The sequence below is a fragment of the Pinus tabuliformis genome, chromosome 8 (assembly GCF_031772625.1).
Source record: "Pinus tabuliformis cultivar Carrire ecotype Pingquan chromosome 8, CPIR1, whole genome shotgun sequence".
In the NCBI taxonomy this organism is placed as follows: Eukaryota; Viridiplantae; Streptophyta; class Pinopsida; order Pinales; family Pinaceae; genus Pinus; species Pinus tabuliformis.
Window position 1 is genome coordinate 243869724 of NC_142294.1, and position 15699 is coordinate 243885422.

Below are 15699 nucleotides of genomic sequence, written 5' to 3' on the forward strand. Positions count from 1 at the left end.
TATAACCGTTTATATAGCCGTTGAAGGACCTGCATACTCTATTTAACGGATCGCTTAGATTTGTTTCTCAAGATGAACCACACTAGCGAAATGCGTCGACAAATGATTCTCTATGTGATTTTGCTGAAATCTCTAACAATCAAGTATGGATCACAGAAGTCTAAACTCTTTAATATTTAATTACTTTTATAACTAATACTCTAATTTTTAGATATAAAATCTTTATTAACCAACTAATAAATTAAGTTAATTTACTTTAATACATATTTAAAATGGTAAAAATAATAATAATAATAATAATAAATAAATAAATAAATAAAGGGGTCCATTTTATAACTAACAGCGGTAACTTATCTTAATAATAATGGTTATTTCCTATCCTAATTATCTGGTCAAATCTAGCGTTGTCAGAATATAGCCGTTGGAGGTCTGCTCTATTTATTTAACTTGCTTTTCCTGATCTATTTATTCAACTTGTCATGACGATGAACCAACTAGTTGGTTCAAATCTAGCGTTGTCAGAATATAGCGGTTGGAGGTCTGCTCTATTTATTTAACTTGCTTTTCCTGATCTATTTATTCAACTTGTCATGACGATGAACCAACTAGTTGGTTCGAAACGCGTAGACGAATGAAATATCATGTGATTTACGCGGAAAAATCTCTCATAAACTTGATATGGATTACAAAAGCTTCAATACAACAAGTTTCATAATATATAATTTATAAATAATAATTATAAAACCTAATCTCAATTATGAATTTATAATTATTTATAAATTATATATTAAGAAACTTGTCAAACCAAAAAAATGAGGGTGAGTATTTTTATAAGCGAAACCAATGGACAAATAAATTTTCAATATTATCGATGAAAATTAAATTACTCAATTTAAATACCTATATTATTAAAATTTATTTAAAATAACATATTTTTATATAACATAGGTTAAGTTTTTTTAACAAAAGATGAAAACCCATTTAAAAGATCAAATACCTATTACCTTTAGACTAAAGCAATTTAATATATCTGTATACATTAAAAAGTAAGGCCGTAATCCACTTAAACCAATTTAATTTATTGACCTACCACAAAAATTTTAAATATTCTATTAAATCCACCTAACCCAGTTTAATTTATTGACCCGCCGCAAAAATATTAAATATTCTATTAAATCTACTTAACTCAGTTTAATTTATTGACCTACTGCAAAAATATTAGATATTCTATTAAAATAGATTTAAAATAACTTGACACCTTAACCAGTTCCTAGACAAACACACCTCTCGCACCTGAGAGGAAACACCCCGTACACTTGGACAACCACGACAATTAGAAAATTATAGATAAAACAATATATTTAAATAAATACATAAATAAATAACAAATTCCTCACGAATAGGGTGGCCATAAAATATAGGCGTTGTCTACGATGTCACAAATTTGATCAGATGACAGATTGAATATGGCGGCCATAAAAGATAGGCGTGTCTACGATGTCACAAATTTGCTTAGATGCTAGATTTTTTTGCTGAAATATGGTATTAAAAAAAATTAAAAAATCAAAAGGTTATAGTGTTTAAATTTTAATGACGAAAATAGATTTAGCATTATTAATTAAGTTTTTAGACATTCAAAATCTTTAATCTAAATTTTCAAGATAAATTAATAAATTTTATCATAATTTTTATCCAACTTTCCATTATTTACGAGTTTAATTTACAAATTATTTATCAAAATTTTCATTATTCAAGGGTCTAATTTGTGAGCTATTTAGACTAGCTTAAAATATGGAAGTATATAACGAAGCAGAGTAATTGCCCTGCTAAAAGTAGGCAAGGCAAAAAACCAGTTAGACTACTACAATATATATACACTAAAATCTCTCTCGGCCAAGGCGGTCAGACTAGGACTCTGCCCAGTCAATGGAAACATAAAGATATATATACAACGACCCTGTACTGACCGTTAAGCAACAACCCCATTAAAGTCGACGTGGCAACAGAAGTTTGTGAGCTATTTGGACTAGCTTAAAATATGGAAGTGTATACGAAGGCAGAGTAATTCCCCGGAAGTGGCCAGGGCAAAATAGCAGTTAGACTACGTCAATATGGCGTACGCGGTCAGGCTAGGACTCTGCCCCGTCAACGGAAACATAAATATATATACAAAACGACCCCGTACTGACCGTTAACCAACAATCCCATTAAAGTCCACGTGGCAACAAAAATTGTCCCCATGCCCAGCCATAAATTACACCCGATGCCTTGGAATAGAGGCCTTCCATTTTAGAAAAATCACAGACTCCACGCTGCCCCATATAGTCTGTACAGAGTCGATATAAAAGAGGGACGGTACTGTAGAAGCAGCACCCCATACTATCTTAGGCCAGGCGAGCAGTGCTTTTTATTTCATTAATAGCAGCCTGGAATTAGGAGGTCTAAAGAAGTTATGGGTGCCCTGGGGTTCAATTCGATCTTGGCTGTGGTGCTGTTTCTCGGAATTTTATCAGGTGTTGATAGTTACAGGACTTTGGGATCATCCAAGCCTCTTGCACACAAGAATTTGAAATCCTGGAGTCTAGAGAGTCGGGATTCCCCAGTTGCCAATGTTCCCAAGTATCTCAATGGGGAGGATGCCGAGAGAATTTCGGCTGCTCGCTGGAAGCTGACTCGGTCGCTGGCTGGAGAGCCCAGGACAGATAACGCAACGGTAATAAATGGAGATAGCGTATTTTCTGCAATTCGAGCAAAGGAGATGAGTTTTTCCTGAGCTTTTTTTGTTTGTTGGTGCTGCGCAGGGCGAGTCACAGGGGCGCTTGTTCTATGTGACAAACTATGGTGCCGATCCAACTGGTGCAAGGGACAGCACCCGGGCCATCTTGGCAGCTATCAACGAGAGCTTCAATGTAGCTACAAGGGAGCGCACGATGCCCGGTGTACGCGACCTCGGAGGCGTCGAGATTGTTCTGGAAGGAGGAAGTTATCTCATCAGCAAACCTCTACGGCTGCCCGGAAGCGGAGGCGCCAATGTTTTGGTAATGATATTAATCTCTGTGGAATTACTGTTAATTAGACTGCAAGTATGTCCTAACGAATTACTAATTGATTCCAATTGCAGATTCATGGCGGTACTCTGCGGGCTTCTGACGATTTCCCGGAGGATCGTTACTTAATCGAGCTATGGTCCTCGACCGATGCCAAGGTGAATACAGGCCTCCATGGGGACGAGCTCACTGCAGCCATGAACAACAACGCCCATCGTAGCGTGTCATACGAGGACATTACTCTGCGGGATTTGATGTTGGATGCAAATTTTCGAGCGGGAGGGATTCTGGTGATCAATTCCCTGAGAATCAACATCGATAATTGCTATATCTCGCATTTCACGTCCTTTGGCATCATGGTTCAGGGCGGGCACGAGACATATATTCGGAATTCCTTCCTTGGGCAGCACATTACCGCCGGCGGAAGCCCCGGCGAGAGCAAATTCAGCGGCGTAGGCATAAGTCTCATGGGCAACGACAACGCTGTAACGGATGTTGTCATTTTTTCGGCTGGTGTGGGGATAGAGGTGACCGGGCAGGCCAATATATTCACCGGAGTCCACTGCTATAACAAGGCCACGGGCTTCGGAGGCGTTGGAATCAAATTACAGCTCGGTGGATTGACTCAAACAAGGATCATCGGTTGTTATATGGATTATACCGCCATTGTTGCAGAGGATCCCGTGCAGCTTGACATTACCAATAGTTTCTTTCTTGGTGACGCCAGCATAGTTCTGAAATCATCGCAGAGGAAAATAATATCAGGTGTCAACATTGTGGACAATATGTTTAGTGGCTCTCGGAAGGGCGTGGACATCGTTCAATTGGTAGGGCGATTTGAATCGATTGATCAGACAGTTGTTGACAGGAACAATGTGCATGGAATGACGCTTAAGTCGACCGTGGCTCGAGCCACAGTGAAGGGCAACGGAACCACATGGGCCATAGATTTTAATCGCTTCCTGCTCTTCCCCAACCGTATTCAGCATGTTCAGTATTCTTTCTATACATCTGATGCTTCGTTTCCCAGGCATGCTCTCAGAAATGTGTCTCACAACAAAGTGGTGATCGAAGCGGATACCCAAGTATCTGCAACAGTCGCAGTGCTGGTAGATCAGAGTGCCACTTTTGTTCAAGGCGATGGGATTTATTCCTAAAGACCGTCTCTCTTGATCAGTGTAGGGATGGAAATCGACGGGCAAATTGCCCATTACCGGGTGATTCGCCTAACACCCTGGCCTGATACCGGGCGATTTGTCCGTCAAATATAGTTTGAAATTTTATAAGAATTTTAAGAGATTTTTTGGTTGAAATTGGTTAAGAGGTGTGAAAACCGTCGAATTTAATGAATAGGTTTGTTTTGAAATTCCAACTACACAGATGCCTCGATGACCATTATATATAAATTTTACATACTTGTTGAAATATGGCAAGGTTCTTATCAGAACCTGAGTTTTTTCTGGTACCAAGTCAGAGACAACTGCAAAGGGGCCTGTCTTCTTTCCTGTAAGGGATTTCTTATAAAGAATCTGCACAAGAAAAACAATAAACACTAACAACCACATTTGATACCTTCATTAGTTTTTTATGTTGATGGGAAAGTTTGCTCAAGTATTTACACATCCCCTATTACAATTTCTACCTAGAAATGTTCAACGCTGATATGCATAGTAATTGGAAATAGGAATGGTTACAATTCTGCAAGAACGATGAATAAAGGGATAAATACTAACGCCCGCCGTTGAAATCTTCTTTCGTTTAAAACTATGATGGGAACGTTTACTGATTTAGGCTAGAATGATAAATACTAACGCCCACAGTTGAAAGCTTCTTTCGTTTTAAAATATGATAACGCCCACAGTTGAAAACTTCTTTCGTTTTAAAATATGATCTGAAAGTAAGGAGAGGAATTTTTAGCTGGAATTTGGTGAGAAATTTTTCAATAAGTTGATGGCGATAATGTTTAAATTGTGAACATGAGAATCTTTAAATTGTTTTTTGGAAATGAATTTAATATGTTAGAAAGTTTTTTAAAACTTTAAAATATGATGGCAAAGTAAGAAGGAGAATTTTTAGCTGGAATTTGGTGAGAAATTTTTCAAGAAGTTAATGTTTAAATTGTGAGTATGAGAATCTTTAAATTGCTTGTAGTGGAAATGGATTTAATATAAAGCCTACAGTTAGAAAGCTTTTTTTGTTTTAAAATATGATGGGAAAGTAAAGAGAGGAATTTTTAGCTGGAATTTGTTGAGAAATTTTTCAATAAGTTGATGTTGATAATGTTTAAATTGTGACCATGAGAATCTTTAAATTGTTTTTAGTGGAAATGGATTTAATATAGCGCTTACAGGTAGAAAGCTTTAATCGTTTTAAAGTATGATGGGAAAGTAAGGAGAGGAATTTTTAGCTGGAATTGAGAAATTTTTCAATAAGTTGATGTTGATAATGTTTAATTGTGACCATGAGAATCTTTAAAATTGTTTTTAGTGGAAATGGATTGAGCAGTAAGGGAAATTTTTTAGACATCCAAAATCTTGAAATTTAATAGCACTAACTTGGATTTTCAAAAATTTTGAAATTTTTTTTTAAATCATACAAAAATTTACGCAATTCATTTATAGATTTCTTTACCTACAAATGTTTAATAGTATGACGTCTACCAAGGCACAGGAATTGCTTGGACGGTCAGAGTTTGGGCAAAAAATTTCAACATAAATAATGTTTTTGATGGTAGAAATGGATTCAGCACCGTCAAAAACCTTCTGGGACACCCAAATTCTTGAAGTTTCACAGCTATAACTTGCGTTTAGAAAAATTCCCTACCAGAATTGATAAAAATATTGTTAAAATTTCTATAATTTTCAGGGCAAAAAAACACTCTGTTTAGACTAGCGTAACGAGGTCAGCAGTACTGTCAATAATGTATAGCCCGGATGGTTGAGGTCAGCAGTACTGTCAATGATGTATAGCCCAGATGGTTGAGAGGGTTTAATGATAACCTCCCTACCGTAATTCCATTGACGAAACATGATGACTATGTTAAAAAATATCCTGAAAAACAGATTCTATGTACGGCTATGCCGGGGCTTTTCAGTACTGACAAAAAACATGGGGTCAACCAGCAGCATCCAAACAGTTTCTGTTTTATGACGGAGATCTCGAGGATTCATTTTCATAACTTCACTTCAGGCCAAATCCTGTTCTGACATATCAGATTTATTTCTGCAGGTTTGCCAAAATCCAGATACCTAATCTTGACATCTCGCAGATATTGAATAGTTGTTGAGCTACCGTGTATTGTCCCAAATGTGGGAACACGCCATGTTTTCCGTTTACGATAATTTTTTCCCGTTGGGAGTAGTTATAAATGTTGAGTTAGGATACGCAACCTGTTAGAAATGATTATAAATTTGGTAATTAGAATAGGTAAACTCGTGTATTGCGAAGTGGGTATGGTTATAAATGTTGTAATTAGAATATGTAAGCGCGTATATTGCGGACTGTGTATGGTTATAAATGATGTAATTGAATAGGTAAACGCGTATATTGCGAAGTGGGTATAATATTTGATTTTATTCAAGTAATTATTTTATTTTGTTAGAAATAGTTATGGAAATATTGTAATTAAAAACAGAAGATTTGGTGGATAATTAGGTAAGTGACTACGTTTTTGGGTTAGAGATAGTTATGGCAATATTTAATTATAATCCAATATTTTGTATTGTATTAAAGTAGATGTGGGATATATAAAAAAGTTTTATTGCGTATATATAGGGAGGGATGTTTGTTTTGCACAGGATATATGGAAGAAGTTTTATAGTTTATTTATCTTTAAAATATATATATCAAGGTTATTTTTTTTATGAATTAATGAAGATAAATATAACATAAGCTTATGTTAATATTACTATAATTTTTTGAATTGGTATGTAGTTTCTTTAAATTAAATTGTAATTATTTTGCTTAGCTTTTCCTTTTTTTCTTCACTTTTTGTTTTAAATTTCATAAATGAGTTTATTATATTTTGCAATAATGTTGTCAAGTTTCTTTTTCAATTAGTTCAATTTATTGAGGACTTTATTTTGTTGAGCTTTTTCTCTCTCCATTGTCATCGCTATGAAGGTCTTCATATGCTAATGAATTCTCCCACTTTTTCAAGAGTTTGGTATCATTAATTCTTGAAATGTTAATATCTAGAATCCATTTTAAATCTCTCCATCAACATGTTCAATGGGAGTTTGATCTCTTCTATTCTTTTACCCTATATAGTGAATGACACCCATATAGTAGTGTAAACATAAATAATGTAAGAAGGTTCCACCTTTTAGAATGTTCCACCATCTAGAATGTTCCTATGAGGTAAATAATAGTACAAATAAGTAGAAGCAATGTAATAGAGGTATGGTGAAGAGTAGTGTATTTGTACTAAACAAGTATTGATTGGGGAGTTGATTCCTTCCATAAAGAATGATATATGGTTTTAATGTACCCTAAAGGTTTGATTTGTATTGTGTTTATTCTTCTTTGATTATTGGATTTATTTACTAAATATTGAGGGTTTCTTTAATATTGTACTTCCAGATCTATCAAGGTACTTAACAAGTAGCATCAAAGCACTCTCCTTGACCAAAAATGTGACATTTTTTGTTTTTTTTAATATGGTGCTCATCAAGTTAATTTTTGCAACTTTCTAGCCAGAAAATTTATGAAATCAACTATATATCTGAAATTGTTTCAAAGAGATACCTAGGTTTTAAAAATAATAATAATTTAAAATGGAGTTTTGGAAGTGGAGACATTACCAATTTAAAATCATCTATTTTGGGTTTTTTCCACAAACAACTCTAGAATTTGTAGATGGAGAAACCATATTTTAGTCAAACTACTATCATTAGATGTGGAGTGGGTGTGTCATTTCATAATTGGGGTCATACTAGAAAATTAGAGAAGCATAGTCACATTTATGCCCATTTTCATTTAACTACCTCAAGGAGTTCCTTTGAAAAGTAAATAATTTATTCAAACATAAGTTCTATTTTTGGATTATGGTAAATAAGATGTATTTTAGGAAAATGTGATGGTCCAACTATTGAATGATACATCAAATAATAATAAATAAATGGCTAGTTCTTTTGAGAGTTGGACTTGGTAATTTAAGATGTGAACAATCCCTTGTTGATTTTCCATGTAAATAAAATAAGACCAAGGTCACGTGACACATATTCCAAGTTGAATGTTAGAAAAAACATAGTGATGGGTATCACTTGTGATTAATTAATGACTACGGAAATTGGAAAAGACATTGACAACGAAAAAGAGGCAATAATTGCCATTTTATTTATGAAAATAAAGGAAAATAGGAGAAAAGGAAGGTGAAGAGACATAGATTTACATGCAAGGGAAATTAGAGAAAAAATGAAGCAAAATGAAGAAAATAGAGGCCAAAAAGGCTTCTGAGGATTAGTTCATAATTTTTGTTGGTTAGCCTTTTGTCAGTTTAGTTTTGGAGCTCTCATTTCATTATCTCATTCTCTCATACTCTTGCACACTTAGAGCATTCTTGGAGCACCCTACTATTCACTTGGATTTGGGGAAAGAAGGCAAAGGAAAGCAAGAAATTGCAAGGGAACGGTTAGATCAACAATTACAATTGGATTGCTTGCAGGTAATAGGTTTCATGTGTGATTTTCTTGCTAATTTCTGGAAACATGTGATTTTCTAGTTATGTGTGTCATTGGCATGGAGATTTACCTGGAGTGACAATGGTTTTAGCCTTGACTTGCCATTTCCTGGATAACCATTGTGTTGTGGGATTTCCACTTGTTGTTTTTCTTATTAGTTCTCATGTTCTTTATAACTGTGGATTAAGATACTAGTTCCTAGAGCCCTTGACAACTTGGGTAGAGACTGATTTGGTTGATGTTGGTGATTTTTGAACCATAGAGTTAGAATCATTGTAGTTGGGGGTTGAGGTGGTTTGGCCTCTGGAAGCCCTAGTTGGTTTTGTTTTATTTTATTCCATTAGATCCCAAATTCATGCTTGGAATATGGCACAGGGGTGATTAACTGAAAGAGAGATTTGGTTCAGCCCAATCTATGGTTGGGTGGTATGTGGAAATTCATGAATTGGTTGGTATTTTCACGTATTAATAAGAGTTCTTTTCTACTATGATTCATGTATATTTGTAGATGGAGTAGGAAATAGAGATTATCCGAGCGAGGTTGCAGCATTGGACCTCGGGGTAAGAGTGGATCGTCATATAGGTTTGTATGTTGGGCATGTAGGCATGATGATTAATGGTTGTTATATGCATTATGGTAATATACATATCCGTCATTCTATTGATGTTGTGGCTACATGCATGATAAATGATAGTTAATTGGTGCGGTCATATGCACATGTGACGAATAGTCATGCATGGTAGTTAACTCATTTTTATATGCATTGTGGTCATACGCATGATGATTATGGTCATTGCATTTAAGATATTGGTGTTATATGTATCATGCTAATCTGCTTTAGTATGTGCAAATGGTTATGGTTATGATATTTAGGTGTGAGTCGATATACTTGTGATATTTTGTCGTATTGATCTAGATTAACTTGTGCAGATGTGATAGCCTCCCGTGAGATACATTGAGGTATGAGTTTGATTATGTCGTCTATTTGGTTTATCTAACATGGTATGTTTGTAAGAAATAGAAGATTAGGGATGAAGAGCAAAGTAGTGGACTACAGTTCACATGACTCCCCTTAGAGGCCTGACGTGAAATCTACAAAATGGAAAAGTGGCATGATTATGTGGCATGTTTTCAAGTAAAAAATGTATGAGAAATGAAAATCAAGTTTTGCAAGTGTGGTTAAATTTAGTAGAGCTTTGGAGATCCCATTGGAGATTGGGCCATTATAGTAGCTACCTCCTTATACCTTAGTGTGGACCATGGATAATAAGGGGGTTATGATTACATGTTGTTTGAATGTTTGATTAATTACATGATATGAGTATGTGTTGATAATATTACATGAAGGAATGATCTTATTTTAAGACTGTTGTACTAACACCATATGCGTTGAGACAACTAATATGCACTTGGGTGTGAGTGGGTTCTAGTTATAGTATTATGACTAATGATTGTGAGTTGATAGTAGATTATGACATGGTTGTTAGTCTTGGTAAAGGCTGATTTCAAATTAATGGACACAATGTCCTGATTTTTGGAAAATGTGACTAACATGTGTGAGCAGTTGCACGAAAACATGCTTGGTATTAGCATGAGAAGGTAACAGTTGATTTGTTTATATAACTAACAACTGGGTGATGTGATATCACATAATAAAACTCAATTGCAACAAGGAAAAAGGTAAATGAAAGGAATTGGGGGAGAATTCCTTTAGGTATGTTTGTAAACCACAATTCCAAAAAAATGAGTGCTTTGCATGAATACAGGAAGTCTTCTTAACCTTTATTTTTTTTACATTGTGTGGATATGTGCTATATTCATGAACATGTATTTGACATGTATAATAACTAGTTTCCAGTTATGGTTGGATTCATCAAGGAATTGGAGTCCCTTGAGAGATGATATATGTACGTGTTCAGTTACAGGTCAGTGTGTTGGGTACAACAAGGTAAGGTAACCAATATATTGTTATGTTTATTTATGCATTGATATTTGTGTGCTTATGAAAATATGATACAGGGGATTGCATGGCAAAAGAGGCTTCCATGAAATCTTGAAGAAGGCTCGGGATGAGCTTTCCCTTGGAAGCATTAGGAACCATGGGGTTGAGTCATGGTGTTTGTTGCTAGTTTTGTGCTTTCAATCTTCTGTGATTTGTTTGCATTTTGTTTGTGGTTTTGATCGTGTCTGGTGCATGGCCATGCCACTTTGTTTGTGGTGTTGTATTGTTATTGGTTTTCCATGGTTTTCTTCTTGTTGGCTTCTTGTTCTTGCATTTTATGTTTTGAGGGCCTTGGGAATTGGTTGGGGAAAGAGGAAAGTTAATGGAGCTTGGGGAGAGTTGAATGAAACCCAATAGGAAATGTAAGACTTGGATGAAGCCTAGTGCATGAGTAAAGGGCAGCTGAAGGCAAGAGTGCAATAATCGGTTGAGCTGGTTGGGTCCATTGGGATAAATGGATAGTGGCAGGGCAGTCATGAAAAGGGTAACAGGAAAAGTGAGGTGAATGGATTTGAGGCATCAGATGCCTTGGTTAAGTTGGGAATTGTTGTTCTTGATGTTGTGCATGTGATGCACAAATATAGAGGTTCTCTTAACCTTGATCTTATGAACATTGGTAATTGTGTTGTGATGATTAATATGCCAATGGTTATATATGTATGTATGTATTCCATTGTCTGACAAGGTCGTCACGGATCATGATTGCTTTATGCTAATGTTTATATATATATATGTATGTATGTATGTATGTATGTCATTTTCTGATAAGGTCATCAAGGGTGATGATTATTTTATGCTAATGTTTATATTTATATATGTATGTATATATGCCATTGTCTAACAGGGTTGTCATGGGTCATGATTGTTTTATGGTAATGTTTATATGTATATATGTATGTATGTATGCATTTATCTGACAGGGTCATTAGGGATCATGACTTTTTTATGCTAATGTTAATATGTATATATGTATGTATGTCATTGTTTGACAGGGACATCATGGATCATTCTTGTGGATCAATGATTGCTTATGTAGGTGAATGGCATGAAGAGGTCCCTAGTATTATGAGGAATCAAGTGGTAAGAGTAACCTTGACAATTATATGAGATTAGTATCGTGTGGATAATATTTGATATTATATACTTATAACTATGCCTATGTTTATGCTATGGTAGACAATGTTGAAGGACACATTAGCAGAATGAAAGAAGTGTGATTTGTGACATGCTAGGATAAGCATGGATAATGGAAAGACACTAGAAGAAAGGTTTCTTGGTAAAGACAATGTGGTCTCCAGATGTGCATTACTGTTGTTGTGTACATGTGGTGCTATGTACATGTTGTTGAAAATAGCAAAAAGAAATGCTAAAAATAGAAGTGCTAAAAATAACACTCCTATAGATAGCAGTTTGGATATCAGTGCTGGATTGGGCAACAGGAAATGAAAAATGGAAGTGCTAAAAATAACATTGCTATTTTTAGCAGTTCAGGATGGATTCCTATTTTAGTCAGTCCCTGGACTAAACATAGGAAGTAAAATTCGAATTTGAACTTAACAGCTGTTTGAAAATAAATTAATTAATTCTCCATGAGTTAATTAGTTGTGAAAATTCAAACGTGAAGTCTATGTGAGGACATGCAACAATTTCTCTATTAATTTAGGAATTTATCCATTAGTTAAAGAGATAATGATGAGTTCTAATTTGAGATGTACTTAGTTTAACTTAGTCAAGTCCAGCTAGATTAATTTAACAGTTTGTTAAATTAATGTGAGTTTATTTAGTTAATGCATGCTTGCATATAACTATTGCACTTCGGATAATTGAATATTCTCTCATGAATAACTCATGCATGTTAGTTTAGACAGAGACCCAGTTGAGATTAGAGAAGGGACAGTGTGCTATCAATTGGATGAATGTTTTTCCTATAAAGGAAGCTCATCCATGATGAGGATTTATCTCCTTCAGGACTATGTAGTTGGATTAGAGGTTAGTGAGTGTGTGAAGAGGCCAATTCACACAAGTGGCTACACTGGACCCCAATCAAAATTGCACAAAGAAATAGGGGGCTTGGATGGCAGACCAGAGGTTAGATAGAGGCCTTTGACCCTCTATGAGTAGCAGAGGTATTGCAGAGAGAGAAGGATAGCTTTTGAGCTGATTCTTTTTGTAATACTAGCTATATTTCCACATGTATGATAATACAGATAGCGGGGCTTTTAGCTGAGGCTTTCCCCAGAGTATTCTTCTGTGTTATGTGTGATTGATTTCTCCATATCAGTTATATGTGTTCTTATTGATGTTTCTCATGTTTGATTAAGCTTCCGCTAAATTGGTTGTAGAAGTAGATCAAGTATTTTGCTTTAGTCTATTGCATTATCAGGTGATTTACAGGTGGGAATTTCTACATGGTATCGGAGCTAGCTGATTTGTAGAAAAATTCTACATCGTATCAGAGCACAGGTGATCAAGGAAGAACAATATACAAGAAGGGAGAAGTTGAATTTTATGGTTTTTGAATATTGAATTGAGTTCTTATCACATCTATTTCACCGATGGAGTTCAGTGGTTTTATACTCGAATATACCCTTGATGGAAGTTCGAATTATATAGCCTCAAAGGATCACGTGGAGGCAGTATTAGAAGATAATGGTCTAAAGGACTTCATTGATCAAGAAGTTCAAAAGACGATTGATGCTACTCAACTGGTAGAATGGAAAAAGTGTGTGGCTAGAGCAAGGAGAATCCTCCTAGAGGGAGTTAGAGATCACATTGTCTCAAGCCTCCATGGGAAGGAGACTCCATTTTCGATGTGGAAAATATTGAAAGATCTTTATCAGAATAGCAGTGATCAGAGGAAGCTGGCACTGAAGGACACACTTCGAAGGATCAAGTGTGAAAAGGGTGACACGATCTCTATGTATGTAAACAAGCTCACCTCATGTAGGGATGAGCTTGGAAGTGTAGGGATTGTGACAATTGATGATGACATGGTGAGTCTTGCACTTCTCGGTCTTCCTAAGAGTTGGCATAGCTACCAGGACTCGGTTAATGGAAGAGAGAAACTGCCAGATTGGGAACGACTTTGGTCAAATTTGACGTAGGAGGAGATAAGAAGAAGCACCAGAGATGGTTCTTCACCCATGGAGGATAGAGAAAACTGTGCCTTAGCGAGTAAGGCGAAGAAGGGGAAGGAGAAGGTTTCTCTTTCTGAATCCAGTTCTTCCCATGGTGGGAAGAAGTTTGACAAATCGAAAGTGCGATGCTTTAGCTCTCATGAGGTGGGCCATTTTGCTACAAATTGTCCACAGAGGAAATCCAAGAAGGGATCCAGGGAAGGATCTAAAGGTGGGGCACTTGCTTCACAGTTCGAGTTGGATTTCACACTCTTCGCATGCAGGGTTTCATCCATGGTGGGAAGTGGTTGGTTTCTTGACAGTGGAGCTTCTTTCCACATTATCGGAGACAAGAGTTTGTTCAGTACTTTGGAGGAGAAAGATATCTAGATACTCATAGCGATGAGTAATGATGAAAAGTATAGTGTCTGAGGTGTAGGCATGATTATCTTTCAGAGGGAGCATGAATCTTGCCTTACCTTGACTATTGTCAAGTATGTACTAGGACTAAAGAGAAACTTGGTGTCGATTGTGATGCTGGAAGATAGACGCTATGATGTAGTCTTCAGTAAGGGAAATGTTTTCCTTACACACATCATCACTAGACAGGTGAAGCAGATCGGTTCATGGGTCAAGAACTTGTATGCTCTTTAGGTTCAAGATGCATTCAAAGCCTTGAGAAACAAGGCAATTGATGGAGACTTGGTGGTTGAGAAGCAGGGTATATTACCTCTCAACATGTAGCACCAGAAGAAGTCTCAGACAATTGTGGAGGAGCCATGATTGGTGAAGCAACTTCAGGAGGTTGTGGAGCAGCCACAACTAGAGAAGCCGAGAGGAGATCGAGTAGAGACATCTACTCATGCAGAGACCTCCAGTAGGGGAAAATTTTGAGCTAGGTGGGTAGAGGGATCACATGCATCCATACCTCCAGGTAGGATTTGGGGCGATGTGGAGTGATCGTCCCAAGATGGTTGGAATAGGGGCAGGATCCTTGAGGTACCCAACCTCATTGATTCGACTTTGCTACAGGAGCCCCGACGAGGAGTAGCAAGATTGATTGAGTGGGTAGAGACAGATGCGGATGGAGTGGCTGAGAGAGACATAGTGCAGGAGTCCCAGGACTGTGTAGAGCTAGTAGGCTACAACGATGCGAGAGGCACAGGAATGTTGCACCGGCACAGGATGGCACAGAGAGGTGTGCAACGATGCGAGATGCATGAGTGTTGCAGTAGCTCGAAGGTCAGAGAGGGAGCACTTGTCAGCATCATGTAGAGCTTCAAAACTAGAGTATGGCTCTAGCCCAATAGAGAGGTCAATGGGGAGTTTTTCTATTCCGAGAGTTGCTGGAGCAACCACATTTGATAGAAGTGTTGCATGCAGAACATTCCAAAGGTACAAGATCAGGTTCGAGTTGAAGCCTTTCTTGTTGAGAGGGAGTGTTGAAAATAACAACAAGAAATGCTAAAAATAGAAGTGTTAAAAATAGCACTGTTATAAATATCAGTTTGGATACCAGTGCTGGATTGGGCAATAGGGAATGAAAAATGGAAGTGCTAAAAATAGCAATCTAAAAATAGCATTGCTATTTTTAGCACTTCAGGATGGATTCCTATTTTAGTCAGTCCTTGGAATAAACATAGGAAGTAAAATTCAAATTTGAACTTAACAGCTGTTTGAAAATAAATTAATTAATTTTCCATGAGTTAATTAGTTATGAAAATTCAAACATGAAGTTTATGTGAGGACATGCAACAATTGTCTATTAATTGAGGAATTTATCCATTAGTTAAAGAGATAAGGATGAGTTCTAATTTGAGATGTACTTAGTTTAACTTAGTCAAGTCCAGTT

General features: G+C 36.4%; 1 protein-coding gene across 1 annotated transcript; it reads left to right on the forward strand.

Annotated features, from left to right (window-relative positions):
* Nucleotides 1-2306: 2306 nt before the first annotated feature.
* On the forward strand, nt 2307-4285 carry LOC149235049 (polygalacturonase QRT3-like). The gene is made up of 3 exons (XM_089461280.1): nt 2307-2713; nt 2802-3038; nt 3122-4285. Exons 1-3 carry the CDS (start codon nt 2453-2455, stop codon nt 4202-4204), a joined length of 1581 nt encoding a protein of 526 aa, XP_089317406.1. The 5' UTR covers nt 2307-2452; the 3' UTR covers nt 4205-4285.
* Nucleotides 4286-15699: the final 11414 nt, after the last annotated feature.

Excerpts from the sequence above, each read along its gene's own strand:
- LOC149235049 (XM_089461280.1), top strand. The coding sequence starts at position 2,453 with ATGGGTGCCCTGGGGTTCAATTCGATCTTGGCTGTGGTGCTGTTTCTC. Across the intron at positions 2,714-2,801 it reads CCAGGACAGATAACGCAACG|GGCGAGTCACAGGGGCGCTT; the intron begins GTAATAAATGGA and ends GGTGCTGCGCAG. Across the intron at positions 3,039-3,121 it reads GCGGAGGCGCCAATGTTTTG|ATTCATGGCGGTACTCTGCG; the intron begins GTAATGATATTA and ends TTCCAATTGCAG.